Here is an 18,321-nt window from a genome sequence, read left to right as displayed (position 1 = left end):
ACACACACATATTTAAGAAACAGTAGTCCCTGTAATCATGGGATTAATCATGGGATTAGTATGTTTGCAAATTAAAACTTTAAAATATATTCCAAATATTTAGAAATTGAGGCACTTATCATAAAATCCCAATTTCTGGCAAATTGGAAAGATCTGGTAACACTCAGAGCTGGGAGAAGGCTCAAGAGTAGGCAAAAATTCCCCATACTCCCTGCCAGCTTCATTGATTTAAGGCATTTGTTTGGCCTCTGTAGGCAACTGAGTTCTCTTTTCCTTTGACAAAGTGATTGACATGGGCAAACTGCGGCCCACTGTAGGACACCTGCTTTTGTCAAAATTTTATTGGAACGAGGGCTGGTTTTATAAAGAAGTGAGTGAGGCAGAAATTATTTTGGCAGCGGTTTGAATTTTTATATATATATATATATATATATATATATGTGTGTGTGTGTGTGTGTGTGTGTGTGTGTAAAAACATTATTGATCTTGATTAAATTTCTGGTGCTCCCATAAATTTTGCATCGAGGCCAGTATCTAATTCATGTCAACATAAGAAACATACAAGCCTGTAAAAATTTTTATGAGTTTATTTGAGCCAAACTGACAACTGCCGGGAACCATAACCTCAACGAGTTGAGAAAATCCTCCGGAGAATGGCACTTTTGCACCTCATTTTATACATTACAATCAAAAGAGGAGGCATAAGTACGTTACATGAAATCCATTGGTGATAGATAAGGGAGGCGGGAGAAAACAAAGCATCGAAACCTCTGGGATTGGGTAAAAAGTAAAATGATAGACACTTTAACACAGGTGGGCTACACCAACAATTAACAGAATAATAATAATAATGTGGGTATTTGTGGTCTCCCCCTGGTGCGGTTCCTGTGCTTTGAGGGGTCTGGAGAAAGGAAATTTGACATTCCAAAAGTAGATGCGAAAAGACAACAGAGAGGCTGTTAAGGTAAAGAACGACCTTTGTTAGGGGAAAATACCAGCCTAGCAGGACTCCCGCCACGACCTGCTTTTAGTTAGAAAGTTTTAAATTTCAGACCATTCTTTGTGGTTACCTTAAGTCTCCTGAGTTTGTAAGGCCACCACGCAGGCCTCCCCTGAGCTTGTCAGGTTAAATATATGGCCCCTTTTCTTCCACACGCTCCTCACCCTAGTCCCCGCCCTGCTGATGAAGGGCTCAGAATGGCATGGTGAACAGCTTGGACTTGATTTAATCTATACAATCTATAAGTAGCTAAGGTTGTTTTTGCTTGTTTTCTTTGAGCAGAGGCAAGACCGGATCAGACCGGCGTCTCCGGGAGCACTCACGTTTCCACGCCTCAAATCCCTGCACTCCAGGCTCTCGGGTTCCCACTTCTTCCTAACACCCGCGTTTTTCATTTTACATCCTGATTCCCTCTTTTGCCCCTAAGGCACTGACAATCCCTTCTCCCTTCCTTTCCAAGTAAGCCCCCCAACCCCCACCAGGAAAGCCCCAAGTATCTACCTTCTCAGTTGCACCCCCACCTGCGATGGGAGACCGTTTCCTCCAACCTTCCAATCTCAAGAATCGATACCGACACCATCGCTCTGCTCCTACGGGGCGGAGCTTCCTCCTCGGCGCTCTCGGCCTTCGGCTAGTGCTGCCTTGCCCCGGCGACCGTCCAGCGGGAGGCGGAGCGAGTCCAAAATGGCGGCTCTCAGGCTGGCGCGCTCCGTGCTGCTGAGGCTTTGAGGTGGTCGCCAGGGGTCGGAGGGACGATTTCCCCGCCGCAGGGGCCCTAGAGGATGAATCGGGGGCTCTGCTAAGGTTAGGCGGTGGGGGTGGAGAGAAGTGGCAGCCAGTGCTGCGGTGGAGTCCACGGAGCGGGATGTGCGAGAGTTACTCCAGGTCGTTGTTGAGGGTCTCGGTGGCGCAGATCTGCCAGGCGCTGGGCTGGGACTCGGTGCAACTCAGCGCCTGCCACCTCCTCACGGACGTGCTGCAGCGCTATCTGCAGCAGTTGGGACGGGGCTGCCATCGGTACTCTGAGCTCTGTGAGTACCGGGCTGGGTGCGGGAGGGCTGCCTCTGGACAGTCACGAGTGACACCTCCGGTCTCCCCATCGCTATCCCAGCGTCTCTGAGGTGTGCGTCCTTCACTTCTACCCCGAGATGGTGAATCTTCGTGGTCCCTGACGCCCCTCCGCTTCCACTGTCCCTGGAAACACTAGTCATCCTTGTGGTGTCTCTTCCTTGTCCGCTAACTTCCCGCCTCCAGCCGGGAGCCCTGTGTTGGCTCCCAGCTCCACACCCTCTTACTCTTCTCTGATCTGTAATGTGCATCGGTCTTTCTCCTGGTCTCATGTTTTGCTGCCTGTAGAACCACCTCCAGAATGCCATAGTCTCTTTTACTTGGGTCCTTTTCCTGCCTTGCCCGCAAACTACTACAACTAGTTGTCACAGGCGCTCCGTCTACCGGCCGTTTCTTACAAGCCTAGCCATTCTTCAGCTCATAACACAAGTCGTTGACAGCTCTGTTCTATTAGGGACAGTGCCTCTTTCTGTGTCTGTTCATTTCATAGACAGCGTCTCTCTTTACTCCTTCCCCAAGGCCAGCTTTGTCAGTTTCACTGAGATGAACTTTCACTTAAATTAACAGGCGCCCATTGATTTCCTCCTTTGTATTTTTGTCAGGGGTTGTCAAAGTTTGGTAGGGGGATTACAGGCAATTTACAAGGTTCCTCAGGTATTCTGAGATACAGTACTTTTGGTTTTTAAGTGAATGTGCCTGGTAGTATCTATAGCTGGTGGTGTTTAATCATTTGGAATATTTAATAGAAGCCATACATCATCTCATTGATGTGATGCTTGTGCTTGGAGAGAAAACTACTCCTTACTTAAATTTTGGATCGTTATTGTTAAGGTGGTAAACTGGAGAACTCGGTGAAATATTTAGTAGGAAATTTTGTTTTGTTAAAATGACTCCCCGACTGAAAAATTGAGACCCATGGATACACTTTACTTTTTAGAACCCAACTTCCACTCCAGCTTTCATAGTGCTGCCAAAATAATTTGTCCATAACACAAATCTGGTTATGCTGTTCTTTAAAATATTTCAGTTGTTTACAGGCTGAAAATCTAATATCTTAACACTCAGTTCTTTTTGTGAGTTATTTTTCTTATCTTCTGCCATCCTGCCATCCTAATCTGCAACCATGCTCAACTACTTCCTTTTTCCAAAACATTTTAAGCTCTCCGTTCCTATGTACATGCTGTTTCCTAGAGGGTCATTCACCCCCTGGTCCACCACTAGTACTACTTATATTTTGAGATTCACTTGTCACTTGCCTAGGGAACTCATGTTACTTGTTCTCATAAGTCTGTGAGTGTACCTGTTATGTTACTTAACACCTTGGTTTGTAATCATCTGTGTTTATCTCTCACCTTCTCCTATATCCTCCCCAGGAGACAAATTTATTATATTTGTATTCTGTAACCCAGCATGCTGGGCATCAGGAACTATTTGCTGAATAAGTGAATAAGCTGATAATCTACAACCATAAGAGCTATGTAATCACTTCACTTTTTGAGTTTTAAAAGTGTGTACTTTTTTTTTGAATGCTTGATTTCAATGAATACGTAACTCTCATTCATTGTTATCTTCAAAGTACACCGCCAGCATACTACAGTACTTCTTGGCTTTTGCTTCTTTTCCCTCCTGCCCCCTCTTTCAAGGTCCTTGAGAATCCTGTTACGGTTATGCATAGTCTAGATTATATTTTTGCTACCAAGTTCCTTAAATAAGAACAGATGTGGTATACCTTTAGGTAATCAGGATATTCCCTGAATACATAGTTACTTTTCCTGCCCTATACACTGAAACTGAATGAGTGCCGGCACTCCAAGAAAGCAGGTATTCCAAAGTCATTAACTGATTATTGTTATGAGTTAATGTGAACCCCTTTTCTAATTACCCAATTTCTGTAGTTGATTTTTTTTTGCTTTTAGTGAGAATGCAATTATCAGGTTCATTATTTTCCATTGTGGTTTGGTGACTTTTTAAAAATGCTAATTCTTGGTATACTTATTAGTTACAGACTTCTTTTTTAGATTCTTTTTTCTTTATTATCCTTATTTTAATTTTGAATTCTATAACCTCAGATTACTACCATACAGTCTTATATTCTATTTCTTTAAGTCCTTTTTGTCTTGCTGTGACTGGTGTGGTTCAGTGGGTTGGGCTTTGTACCACAAACTGAAAGGTTGCCAGTTCGATTCCTGGTCAGGGCGAGTGCCTGGGTTGCGGGCCAGGTCCCCACTCGAGGTTTCTCTCCCTCTCTTTCTCCCTCCCATCCCCATTCTCTAAAAATAAATAATAAATGAAATCTTTTTAGAAAATCCTTTTCGTCTTTTCAACAGACATTTATTGAGCCAAATGAGCCACTTATGAACCATGCATGTATTGTGCTAGGTTTTGGAGACATTAAAGTACTTTGGCACAATCCCTGCCCATAAGATTTGTACATAGGCATCAAAATGTCAACAACAACAAACTGATGGTATTTGTTCCTTTTTTAAAAATGCTTTCAAGGTAAAGCAATTATTAGAAGTTACTATTAATTCAACAAATAATGCATTTTTAAATTTCCCTAAAGTAATGATTGGTCACAGTATTCCGGGGCAGATGTGTCTGTATGTGTTATGTTATGTATAAAATACGTGTGCGTGATCTGAAAGCAGGTGCTAAATATTTCAGAAGGACTCTAAAGATTGGTACCATCATTTAATACTTGCATGATGTAGGCAGCAAATGCAAAAGGAATGTGGTACAGGAGCGGTGGTTGTTGGCTGTGGGTTCTGGGTCAGGATTACTTCACAGAAAAAATGACATTTGAGTTGAATTATGAAGTACGGTCATATAAGGGAGGAAAGCATGCTGGGTTAGAGAAAAGCATAAACTAAGACACCCAAGTGAAATTAAACGTGATAAAGGTACCAGTGTGGCGGCCAGCTTGACATATTTAGCCAATGGTGGGTTTTAGAGGAAGATGTTGAAGAGTGAAATCAGGCTAGAGAGGGACTTAAGACAAATTAAAATGTGGTAGAAATCATGCATTTTCCTAAGGAAGGGAATGGTATAATGAAAGTGACATTTTAAGAGTATTATACTGTCAGTCAAGTGCAAGAGAGACTCAAGTGGGAGAACTTGAAGCTATACTGAGATAGTGATAGTAGGAATAGACAGAAAAAATTCTGAAATCCAGGGCCAAGAAGGAAATGAGGGTGAGGAGTAGGAAGTACCAAAAGGACTTAGATTGAAATTGCAAAGCATATGGAGAAATTTAAGATGATTTTATTTTTTAGATTAAGAGAATAATAATGCCTTTAATAGGACTATGAGAATTGGAATGTATATCTACGTAATTAAGAGGAAGAATGACTATTAATTTTATTTATTATACATCATAGAAGTAACCCATACTTGTAGAAAAACTCCCAAGACTACTCAAAAACTCAGAGAAGTGTTTGAAGTTAGAATGAAAGTCTCCTCCTTCAACTCTTTTCTTCCCTTGTCCTGCAGGTTTTACCCCCTTAACCTGTTAACAGTTGGATATATATCCTTCCAGAACTTTCCTTTCCTATGTATATGTGAGCAATCATGTTTCTAATTTCACAAACATTGGATTATTCTTTTCGTTTTATAGCATAATTTAATTTCAGGCACATAAATTAGAAGTAATCATAGGAAATTTCAGTAAAAATTTTTTTTTAGGCTTTTGGAAATCAGGAACTGCAATTTTCATAGGAGTTTTTTATTTTTTTTTAAAGATTTTTAATTTACTTTTTAGGGAGAGGGGAAGGGAGAAAAAGAAGGAGAGAAATACCAATCATTTGCCTCTCGCACGCCCCCAACTGGGGATCTGGCCTGCAACCCAGGCATCTTCCCTGACTGGGAATCCATCTGGCAATTTTTCAGTTCCCAGGCCAGCACTCAGTCCACTGAGCCACACCAGCCAGGGCTTCATGGAAGTTTTAAAAGATGTAGAGACCTTAAGTTCTGCTAAGGGTAGACATAGGAGAAACTTCTTTTTCTAAAGAGAATCTTACTATATATAACTTTTAATCTTTTTATCTGTATCTCTTTTATATAGTGTCTTTTAATTACATTTAAAATTTATATGTAAATTACCTTTATGATCTAAGTTCTTTCTGAAAATTTCCTTGGATTTAAAAATTGATTCAACGGTAGAATTCACTTAACAACTATTTATTGAGTGCCAATTTTGTGCCACTCATTGCGTTTGGTTCTAGAGGTGTATCATTGAACAACAGAAAACATGTAGTGACCATTTACTTAACACAGCATTCTAGTTATTTAATAAAAAAAATAATAATAATACTCACTGGGCATTTATTTTGTGTCAGCCACTGTTCCAGATGTGTGGACCATCCCTAAACTACTTTTGATACTTGTTCTATACCAGCGAATTGTTAGTATAAATTTTTTGTGGTGTTCTGGCTGGTTGTCAGATCATATTTAAAATTGACTTTAAGAATCAGCTTTCTGATGTTTAAACAGTATGTTCTATTTAAAATTTATTAAATTATTTCCAACAATTAGGTCTTGAGTATATAATATACTTGATTCTGGTACATATTTAGTTAATAATTTTTTCTTAATGTGTTTAAAAATATTCATGGAATTTTTCTTGAAATAATTGCTTTGCTTTTGACTTTGTTTCAGATGGCCGAACTGACCCAATTTTGGATGATGTCAGTGAAGCTTTCCAACTTATGGGAGTCAGTCTTAATGAACTAGAAGACTATATCCACAATATTGAACCTGTCACTTTCCCACATCAAATTCCTTCGTTTCCTGTTAGCAAGAACAATGTACTCCAGTTTCCTCAGCCTGGAAGTAAAGATGCAGAGGAAAGAAAAGAATACATTCCTGATTACTTGCCACCCATTGTGTCTTCTCAAGAAGGTTTGTGATTTTTTTTGTTTGTTTCTTACTCATATATACTCATGTAACTATTTTAATGGGGTTTTAGTCTTCTTAGTTTTCCTAACTGAATTATATAAAATGCGTTGCTAACATATAAATTCAACAAATGCAATCAAAATATCTTAATGTTATTTACAAATAATTCTAACCTTTAAGTCAACAAACTTACACCTGGTATCACCAGGCAGAGTGTGGCATTATCAAAGTTTTGTCTGATGAGGCATTTATTTCCTTTGTAAATTTTTAAGAAGGGGAAAGCTGACCATAACCACAGAGAAGCCTTTCAGTGGATGTATTATATAAGAATGGATGTTTAACTTAGGAACCTTTGAAGCAGAAAAATTGGGGTAGCTCTTTTCCTTCCTGCTTATTATTAATGTGAGTTGGATGCTTCTGGAAACAGTGAGTGAACATTCTCTAATATTTTGAAGATTTGTCTTCATTATTTAATGATAAGTAGAATGTTTATTGTTTGGTTATATAGAATTTTTTATTATAAAATAATAGCTAATCAGGCACAGTAATCAGTCATTGCAGAGTTCCCTTTTTTTGCATGCTTTTACATTTTGATCATTTAGGTTTACTTAGATTCTAAAGATGCAAGATGTTTTTTTCTTGTAAAAAATAGGAATTCATTTCTTTTTTTAAAAATCTAAAACCATAGATGTATTTCAGAATAATGCAAATGATGGCAGAAATAACTTTTACTTATGATTTTTTATTGTAATAAAATACGCCTAACATAAAATGGACCATTTTAACTCTTCTTAGATGTCTAATTCAGGGGCATTGTTCACATTGTTGAGTTGCTGTCACCACCATCCATCTCTGAACTTTTTCACCTTCTAATCTGTAACCATTGAACAGTGACTGCTCATCCCCCTCACCCACTGCCTCTGTAACAGCCTGACATTCTTTCTCTTTCCCACCTTCGAGTTTATTTGTATTTGTAGCTTTTATTGCCCTTGAGGATATCTTACTGTTTGTAATCCCCTACGTAGAGTCATTCTCTTTAAACTTCGTATTCCCTGATATCATTGGTTTTGATCTTAGAAACTTATATATTTTTACAACTTCTCTAAACACATACTTATTTATTCTAAAAACATATAAAATGCATTTCATATCAATACTTTCAAAGAAGGATTTCTTGCAGAGACCTGATTGAAACAAACTCCATTCTCTCTTACAGACAGGTTGTGGATGTCAGGTAGGCCTGGAATTTCCTTGTTGGCTCTTGTCATTAAATATAATTTATTAAGCTTTCTAGACATTTTTATGAAAGCCATGCTAAATATTAAATCCATGATATGTCCTCTTGTACTTTAAGAATAATCTTTTTGTGGCTCTGAAATTTTTAGCTGAAAGGCACTTAGAAGTACACATTTGGATCCGTGCTAAGAAAACATGAATGGTAACCAAACGCTAGGAGAAAACTTAAAGCTTTCTGTAGGAGGGAACTAAAGGAAAGACACTAATATGTGAATAACTGGCACATCAGTGATCCTCAGAACGATACACAGTGATTATGAGTTTTCTATCAGTGAATGAAGACCGAGGTAAAGTCTAATGACCAGACTTACGTACATTACCAAGTGACATGTGATTGAGCCCTAACTACTTTCTTCTCTATTTAAAAAACGTCAGTCCGTTTTCTTTCTGCCCTTTGGAGCTTTCGAAATCTAACAGTTTGTAATTTGCATATCTTTCTGTCTTCTATTATACCTATTTAATAGTTAAATTGATTTTTTCTGGACTTTGTAATAATTTAGGCTCAGATGGATATTTGATTAATCTTAATCCTTGATTTGTGCACAGGCTTATGTTTGGCCCATACAAAACCTTCGTTCATTTATTTAGAGAGTTATTTAATTATTTTTTATAAATAAGCTCTAACAAACTCACTACTCAAAACCAAGCCTAGGACTTTGATAAAAATCTCCACTTACCTATTTGGTCCCTGTTGTTTTATTTTTATAACTTGCGAATAATACACAATACAATTCTCTTAAAGCGATATGGTTATCATGTTTAAATACTGCCAAGGAAATGTAATTAAGATATTAGATTTATATTGGGAAGTGAAGGAGTATGAAAAACAAGTTAGTGACTTGAGATACTGATTTATGTCAGAAATTACTATCGTAAAATTTTTGAGTTTCTGTTCTGGAATATTTGAAGAAAAGAATATTCTTATTTCCTTTGACGTTTTATGCAATATAAATTATAAACATTTAAAATGGAAAATAGCCCTGACCCGTGTGGCTCAGTTGGTTGGGCATTGTTCCTCAAAGCCAAAGGCCACTGGTTCAGTTTTCCGATCAGGGCACATGTCTGCGTTTCAGGTTCGGTACCTTGTCAGGGCATGTAAGAGAGGCAACCAGTTGATGTTTCTCTTTCACATTAATGCTTCTCTCCTTTTTCTCTCCCCCTTTCCCTCTTTCTAAAAATAAATGCATAAAATCACTAAAAAGGAAAATAACATAAGCTTGAACACTGTTCTTTTTAGATAGCACTTAGGGATTCTTTAAGGAGTAGAAATTTGCTGATTCATAAACTATGCATATGATTCATAAGTATGCAATAAGTAATAGGAAGGACAGTAAGATGCTTATCAAAACCTTTGCCCTGTTCAGGATAAAGGATATAAAATGCAATCCTGTGGTTACCTTTTTTTAAATATAGCCACACAAATCAACTTAATAAATTGTTACAATCTGAAATTTCTTTTTTTCATGGGTACAGCATGTTAGACAGTTCCTAGTCTTCTGGTTAGTGCTACAAAGTGTGGTACAGACATGAACAACTTTGATAACACCTGTTTGCCAAGTTCTTTATTTTTGTTTTATTTCCTCAAGAGCTACATGTGAGATGCCTGACTTTGGTTATAAAACATTATTAGCAAAGTACTGTCATGGGACTATCATCTTATCAACACTTCAACTTGGTTCATGTCAAAAAAGCCTTTCTTTGTCTTCTCTATGATGGTAAGTGTATAGGAGTAGAAAGACTTAACCACAGATAGAAAGAAAAAAAGAAGAACAGAAGGACTGAAAGGGCAACAGGCTATGGTAGAAAGAGCACGGGCTACATGGAGCCGTTCAGGCAGAATTCAACTAGTTACTGAGTTTATAGTCTTACCAAGTCATTTTACCTTTCTGAACCTTACATTTATCATCAGTAAAACATATAATAATGCATAATTTATTAATTAAAAAAAGAAAACAAGCTCATAGAGAACAGATTTATGGTTGCCAGAGGTGGGGGGGAACAGGTGAAATGGTTGAAGGGGTCAAAGGATACAAACTCGCAATTGCAAAAATGTCATGGGATACAATGTACAACGTCGCGACTGTGGTTAATAATCCCGTATTGCATGTTTGAAAGCTGCTGTGTGTATTCTGACACTTTTGTTTCTTTAACAGCCCTCTCTTTTTACTTTACATGTCTTTTAAGTCATTTCAGTCTACAGCTGCCCATCCACTAGCCCTGACCCTGCCAAGTCCCTTTCTTTTTCTTCCAGTGTATTCGTTGAAGAATCTGGGCGGTTTTACTTACAGGATTGCCACAGTCTGGGTTTTGCTGATTCTGTACTCATTGTACAGTTAAATGTGTTTCTTGCAAATTGGCAACGAGAATCTGAGGCTGGATCAGACTCTGGTTCAGTACCTTTGGCAGGATGTATGCAGTGTTGGGTTTTTTGCCAGGAGGCTCCTGTCTGCTTTTCACATTGTTGTTGTTGTTGGGGTTTTGTTTTTTTTTTTTTGGTATTAGCAGTATTGATGCTCAATGCCTAGATCTATTAATTAGGGGCTGCAGGGTAGTGATATTCCATCATTTTGTCTATACTTCATTGTTTAGTTGAAATAATTTTATGAGGAAATCCTTTCCCTCATCTATTATTGAGTTACTTAGTGATACAATTCACACAGGGAAAGGAAGAGACATGCCTGTTTCTTTGATTTTATATACCCAGTTTTTTAGATACTGAGTTCGTTCTTGGTCATGCATAGGTGACTAATTAGTTATACCCTATTGCAACTCACATTGTCCCATCCCTGGCCAGAGACAGCTTTTTCAATCTGACTTCTGAGTCTTTTCGACATGTTGCTAATAGTCTTCGATAGAGCCCTTGCTATCTGGTATATCAAATTGTTCTAGGCTCATCTTGTATATTCTTGTTCTGCACTTGGAATCAATCATTTTTTCCAAGAAACCCTGCGCTTCTTGGGAAATGGCATTTCAAGTCCGCAGTATGGGTGCTTGGGGTACTACTACAACTGGGTTGTCATTGTTTCTTGGCAATAGTAATTAAATATTTACACTTAAAAACATACATATAGATATGTGTGAGTACATAGACAGATAACAGATAAGGTAACTCATGATTTTATACAGATATTTCTAATTTAAATTCAGGACCATAGGGTTTTTACTTTTATGTTATATCAGTAAATACTTTTGTCCATAACATTAATTCTGGTTCCCAGGGATAAAAAAAATAATAAGACATTCCATAATTATTCATTTGGCCATATCCTAGATTACACATATAATATTAGTACTTTATTGTTCATGATTACTAAAGCAGGTAAAAAATGGTTTTTTGCTTATGTTCTTTTAGTCACCCCAGTTTTTATGATTGTGCCATGTGCCAATCATTAGCTCATATAGCTGCTTTCTTGAGTTCTGTCACCTCATGGCTGAGTTTCTCCAATTTGTGTTCCTTTATGACTTTTAGACCATTTTAAAGTAGAATGTTACAGTTTTCATCTGTTTTTGGACTCTGCTTTTCATATGCTTCTATTGCCTGTAGGGATGTTATTTTTGTATTTAATCTCCTTTTTGTTATAGAAATGATATGTGAGTATAGTTTTTCTGAACATCTAGAAGGAAGTTCCGGAGTTCAGGATGGTTTTTCTAACTTTACGTGCTCCCTCCTTTTGTGTTCTTCAAAAATAGGGTAGCTTTATGAGATTTTCTGTTTTCTTCCACCAATTTTATCTGAATCTTCTCTTGCCTTAATGCTAGGGTTTTTTTTTTTTTCTTTTTGTTTTTCTGGTCAGTTTTGATTCTAGTCTCAGCAAGTTTTTTCTTAGTGGGCTCTGCCCTAGAGTGAGTGACAAAGGGTTGGATTTGAAAGTTCAGGGGCTTAACTCTTCCCTCCCCATAGATCTCACCCCCAACACCCCAACCCCTGTCACTTACCCGTCCCGGAAGTCTCCAGACACTTCTCAGCCTCAGCCACTCTTCTTACGTAGCCTGCCAGGCTTTCGGTGAATACCGAAATACTGAATGCTAAGGGCCTCCTCTTTCGGGCCAGTGTCCCCACTGCTTCTCGCCACTTGCCCCTGTATAGATGGGTAATACTTGGGTTTGGTGGCTATTGGTGGTCACCTGATTGTATTTTGGCATCAGTGCATATGCTTTAATACCTTAGTATGTTAATTGTTTTATTTTTATGTGGTAATTTGGTGAGATCTAAAAACTGCATTGCCATACCTGCCACTTTCTTCCAGGCTTTCCTTTAGGGCATCTTCTTGGATTTATCACTGTTGGGTACTTCTTGAAACTGCTTTTCTTCGGTGACATCACGCTCTCTTAATTCTTCATATATGACTGATTCATTTTCTGTGCCTTTTATGTGCTCGTCTTCTATGGCTCTTCTACCTCTAAAATGTTAGTGGTTCCAAATTTTATCTTTGACCTTCTGTTTTTCTCACTATACTCAGTTTCAGTGTGTGATATTCTGTACTCTTATGGTTTCCGCTGTTATTTGGGTACTGATGACCCCCCAAACTGTATCTGCGTACTATGCTTTTTAGACTCTGTATCCAGTTGTCAATGGGTTGTTTCCACATTTCCCATAGGCACCTCAAATTGGTGTGTCAGAGGCTACATATGTTTTCCTACTTTAATACCCCTGTGTTATCCATTTTAATTGGCGGCACCATCTACTACCCAGTCACTCCAGCTAGAAAAGTGAGAGTTTTCTTTGGTCCCTTTCCTCCTGCTGCTTCATTCCCATAACCAGTTCTGCGAAGTTTGCTTCCTAAAAATTTCTAAAATACTTATTCCCTTCATTTAAATTTTCATCTTTTGTCTGAACTCTCCTTCCACAATAAACTGTTAAACAGGAAGCAAGTATATTCTGCAATATAAAACACTATTAGCTTTCTCTACTGTGTGCAACCTTTTTTTCTCAAAGAAAACCAGAAATATCTATGAGAGAAATTTCTTTTTAATTCAAAATACAAATAGGTTTACTTATTCTAGAGAAAAGATGTTTATTCTTACGACTGTGATTACTTACTAATAGAATATTAGAATATTATTGAGGAAATTGTACAGCTTTTTAGTTACTAAAATATTAATATTGTGTTTATGTGGAAATAGGAATATGAAAGCAGCTTTCAGATAATTTGTCCTTGCTATCACATGGTATTTTCATTAGCATTATCTCATTAATCTTGAAACAGCCCCTAAAGACAGGTGCAATTATCATTCTCACTTTACAGAAGGAATAATGGAAGTTTAAAAAAGGGGGTAGGGGGTAAATTAACTTGCCTTGTAAATTCAATTTACTTCGCTGTAAATTGAGAGCTGAGCTGGATTTAGGGTAGTTGATGTCATTCAGTACTGCATCTAGGATCCCCAGTATGTGTTGAGTCCTATACAAGGAACAGGATTGAAGGGAGAGGCATGAATAATATGTCCCTCCCTCCTCGGTTTTGACTTTTTTTCTGTGGTTGTTGGCAATCTCTGTATGGGCAGGAGGTTCCTAAGTGGAGCGGTACCATCATTAAGCCAGTCTTAATGGACAGGCTAGCAGAATGCCTCTGGGCCCTAATTTCAACCTCACAATTGGCCTCCGTTAACCTTCTCATACTTCCCCCTCAAGACCTTGCAGGCCTGGAGGGCAAGAGTCTGGGCAAAGTATTCTTTGTATCTGAATACTTTGGTATTCAAGGTAGTAGCGGGGAGTTTTTGTTTGTTTGTTTTTCTTAATCCTCCAGTATCTGAGCCCTGAGGGCTGATTTGTGGTGACTGACTTGTGATGTTCAGTACAAATTTCTCTGTGTAAAAATACAGGGCCCTCCATGATGGCATTTCTGCCTACATTTACATATTAATTTTCTGCCCCTCATTGCTTCAGACTTTAATCTCTAGAATCATTAACTTGCTTATGTTTTCCCAAAAGAACCACGTGCTTCTATATCTTTACTTAGGCTGATTTGCAGTTCCTCTCCTTTGGGCGTCCTTATGGGTGCATAGGGTGGGGCAAAAGCAGGTTTACAGTTGTGAGTATGGAAAACAATACAATAGTTCATAAATAATAATACAAGAACAAACTGTGTTTTGCATATTCACAACTATAAATCTACTTTTGCCCTACCAGCACACACAGATTTGACAGACTAAATTTATAGTCGACTTGGCCAAAATTGTCTTCCCTACTGAAGTTTTTTCCTTTTAGTCTGTCTGGATTTGTAAAAATAAGAATACATTTTGTTTTAAAAAATATTTATTGGTTATGCTATTACAGCTTGTCCCATTTTTCCCACTTTATCCCCCTCCACTCTGTACCCCCCTCCCACCATCATTCCGCCACCTTAGTTCATGTCCATTGGTCATACATATAAGTTCTTTGGCTTTTCCATTTCCCATACTGTACTTAACCTCCCCCTGTATATTTTGTACCTACCATTTATGCATCTTATTCCCTGTACCTTTTCCCCCACTCCCCCGCTTCACCTCCCCACTGATAACCGTCCATATGATCTCTATTTCTGTGGATCTGTTCCTGTTCTAGTTTGCTTAGTTTGTTTTTGTTTTTGTTTTTTTAGGTTCAGTTGTTGATAGTTGTGAGTTTGTGGTCATTTTACTGTTCATATTTTTTATCTTTTTCTTAGATAAGTCTCTTTAACATTTCATGTAATAAGGGCTTGGTGATGATGAACTCCTTTAACTTAACCTTATCTGGGAAGCACTTTATCTGACATCCCATTCTAAATGATAGCTTTGCTGGATAGAGTAATCTTGGATGTAGGTCCTTGCCTTTCATGACTTTGAGTACTTCTTTCCAGCCCCTTCTTGCCTGCAGGTATTGTTCTGAGAAATCAGCTGATAGTCTAATGGGGACTCCTTTGTAGGTAACTGTCTCCTTTTCTCTTGCTGCTTTTAAGATTCTCTCCTTATCTTTAATCTTGAGTAATGTCATTATGATGTGCCTTGGTGTGTGCTTCCTTGGGTCCAACTTCTTTGGGGTCTCTGAGCTTCCTGGACTTCCTGGAAGTCTATTTCTTTGCCAGATTAGGGAAGTTCTCCTTCATTATTTTTTAAAATAAATTTTCAATTTCTTGCTCTTCTTCTTCTCCTGGCACCCCTATGATTCAGATGTTGTAATGTTTAAAGTTTTCCCAGAGGTTCCTAAGCCTCTCCTTGTGTGTTTGAATTCTTGTTTCTTCATTCTGTTCTGATTGAATGTTAATTTCTTCCTTCTGCTTCAGACCGTTGATTTGAGTCCCAGTTTCCTTCCCTTCACTGTTGGTTCCCTGTACATTTTCCTTTATTTCACTCTTCAAAGCCTCCACTTTTTCCTCTCTTTTGTGACCATACTCAACCATTTCTGTGAGCATCCTGATTACCAGTGTTTTGGACTCTGCATCTGGTAAGTTTGCTATCTCTTCATCACTTAGTTGTATTTTTTTCTGGAGCTTTGATCTGTTCTTTCATTTAGTCTCGGCATGCCTATTAAATAGTGAGGGGCGGAGCCCTAGGTGTTCACCAGGGCAGGGCAACCAACATCACTGCGTTGTGGTGCTGTATTTGGCGGAGGGGTCCAAGAGGGAACAATGCTGCTTGCTCACCTTTCAATGGGCTTTCAGTCACTTCCTCTGCTACCCACAGGCAAATTGGGCCCTTCTGGTGCTGACTGCTGGGGCTGGGACTGGTTTTGTGTACGTTCTAGGACCCTGTGGGTCTCTCCAACAAACTCTCCTGTGAGGCTGGGAGTTTCTCCTGCCTCCACAACTGCCATAGGTTTTTATAGCCAGAGGTTTTGAGGCTTTCTTTTTCCCACGCTGGAACCCTTGGTTGCGTGGTCTGTCTCTGTCCCGAGTTGTTCCTCCCAGTTTATCCACTCACAAATTTGGTATTACCTGGTCCTCTAGCTGCTGCCTCGGCACAAGTCCTGTCCACTCCAGCTGCCCATCTCTGCCCCTCCTACCAGTCTGGATGAATGTTTCTTCTTTAACTCCTTGGTTGTCAGATTTCTATATAGTTCGATTTTCTGGCAGTTCTGGTTATTTTTTGTTTTTAAATTTGTTGTCCTTGTTTTGGTTGTACAAACTATCTACCTATACCTCCATCTTGGCCAAAAGTCCTACATTTTCAATGTCATGAAACAGTTTTTATGTTTCTTAATCAGTGAGTAATCTTTTCAGATACCTTAGAAAAATTATGTGTCTTTATGTTTTATTTACCACAATTACCGAATGTGTCAATTTCCCCCTCTCAGCATCAGATCAGAAAAAAGATTTTTTAGTTTTTTCCCAAATTTTAAAATTTCCAGAAATTTAACATTTCTGCTCTCCAATTATATTTCTTGGAGAATTGTGTGTGTGTGTGTGTGTGTGTAGGGAGTGAGGAGTGGGGCAAGAGATGTTACATGGCTGGCTTGGCATAAGACCCTGGAGGTTAGCTTTTTGTTGCTAAGTTAGAATTTATTCTGTCTTGTTTTCTTAAAGTTGAGTATTAATTGGGACAGTGCAGTAATTGTATTTTACTTAAATAGTTACCTGCTGTGGCTATGTAGAGCTTTCCTGTTTCAGAAAATATTGTTATTTGCTTCATTTACAGTGGTTATTTTTGCCATTGGTGCTAAAGGGAATTTCAAAATCATTTTTTCATTATTCATCAAGTAGCTATGGAGAACCTATTGTAAGCCAAGCATACAGTTTATTTCTGGAGATATAGAAGTGGACATAAAAGAAAGGGCTGTCTTTGCCTTCCTAAAGCTACCAGCCTATATGGAAAAACCATTTAGGTAGTGTTTATATGTGATTTCACATTATAATTTGGAATATTTACTTGGTATGCTCTAAGGACGAGGAAATCAATGGATATTTTTAAATAGATGGGTAAGATAATTAGATTAGTAAGTTCTGGTGATAATGAGTATGGACTCGAGAGAGGAGACCCTTGGGGATGTTGATAGAGCTTGTTGCAGTCCTCCAGGGAGAGATGGTAGCACCTGAATTCTGAGACTGGGAAATGATGTAGAGAAGGGACCAGAGGTGGAAGATGTTCACAGGACAGGATTTGGTGATGGAATTGTCCAGAGCATGCTAGAAAGTAGCCAAGGTTTCAAATTTGGGAGACTGAGTAGGAAATTATTTAAATATCCAAATCTTAACAGACTGGCCTGATCTGGAGGTAAAATTTAGAATATACCTTATATCCTTCAGGTAATGCTTTATTTATTTTTAAAAAACAGTAATCAGTTAGAGTTCAAGATTACATTATTTGGCATGAACCTGGGATACAGGGTCTACTTTTTTGCTTATTAAGGGCAGCGGTGGCACTTGCCTTGAAAAAAGGCTGGGTTTGCTTGGTGGTGGTGGTGGTGGTGTTGCTGGTAGCTTACTTAGTGCCCCCTGTGTGGCAGGCACCGGGCTCCGCAGTGCAGAGGCTCTCCTTTCATCAACCGCAGGGTGTAGTGAGTGTATCAGAAGATGGCCCTGCTTGTCCTTGTAGGGTACTGAATTAATATTCTTTGATTTCTTAGAACAGAAATTGCTGGAAAACACCTAACACTAGTTTTGTTGTAGAAGATTAAACATTAACCTTTAGTTTATTTGTTTAGGGCTTTAAGTTATATTCAACATTTTTATAGTGATTGATGCCTGATGTTGACTTTAGTAATGTGATATTTGACTACCAAAAACTTATAATTTGCTATTTCACTGAAGTATGACAGTTTAAAGCCTTTTTTTAAAGCTTTCTTTCAAATACAGTATGTCTACTCTTTCCCCTCCCAAGTCCCAGTTCCCTCGTTTGTAAAATGGGAATAATAGCCTCCTTGGGGTTGTTGTTATAACTGAATGGGGAAAATGTTATCTATAATATTATCATAGGTCTTTGATTTGGTCTTCTGAGAGCAAGCCTACCTTTATAGCTTGTTCCTGAAACTCTCATCGCCAAGTGTAAAGGCTGTCATACCACTGTATCCTGAAAACACACCTATGGTATAGTAAAAGTAGACATTTGTAGTAATGCCCGCTTCAATTCTTTCCAATGTGGGAATTCTGACATGGCGTGTGAAGGGCTATGGC

The 18,321-nt window shown here is 38.5% G+C and overlaps 1 protein-coding gene across 2 annotated transcripts in view; it reads left to right on the top strand.

The window, feature by feature from the left end:
• Positions 1 to 1,659: 1,659 nt before the first annotated feature.
• TAF3 (TATA-box binding protein associated factor 3) overlaps positions 1,660 to 18,321 on the top strand; it is a 166,768-nt gene continuing 150,106 nt past the window's right edge. The window contains exons 1-2 of one of the 2 annotated variants that reach the window (XM_024580386.3): positions 1,660 to 2,031; positions 6,722 to 6,964. In XM_024580386.3, the coding sequence (XP_024436154.1) occupies positions 1,866 to 2,031; positions 6,722 to 6,964 (409 nt within the window). In that variant the 5' untranslated portion in view covers positions 1,660 to 1,865. The remainder of the gene's footprint in view (positions 2,032 to 6,721; positions 6,965 to 18,321) is intronic. The other variant, XM_053922045.1, reaches the window with a different exon arrangement.

Source organism: Desmodus rotundus, chromosome 4 (genome assembly GCF_022682495.2).
Source record: "Desmodus rotundus isolate HL8 chromosome 4, HLdesRot8A.1, whole genome shotgun sequence".
Lineage (NCBI taxonomy): Eukaryota > Metazoa > Chordata > Mammalia > Chiroptera > Phyllostomidae > Desmodus > Desmodus rotundus.
The sequence above is the reverse complement of the archived record's forward strand: the minus strand, read 5'-3'. Positions and strand labels throughout refer to the sequence as shown.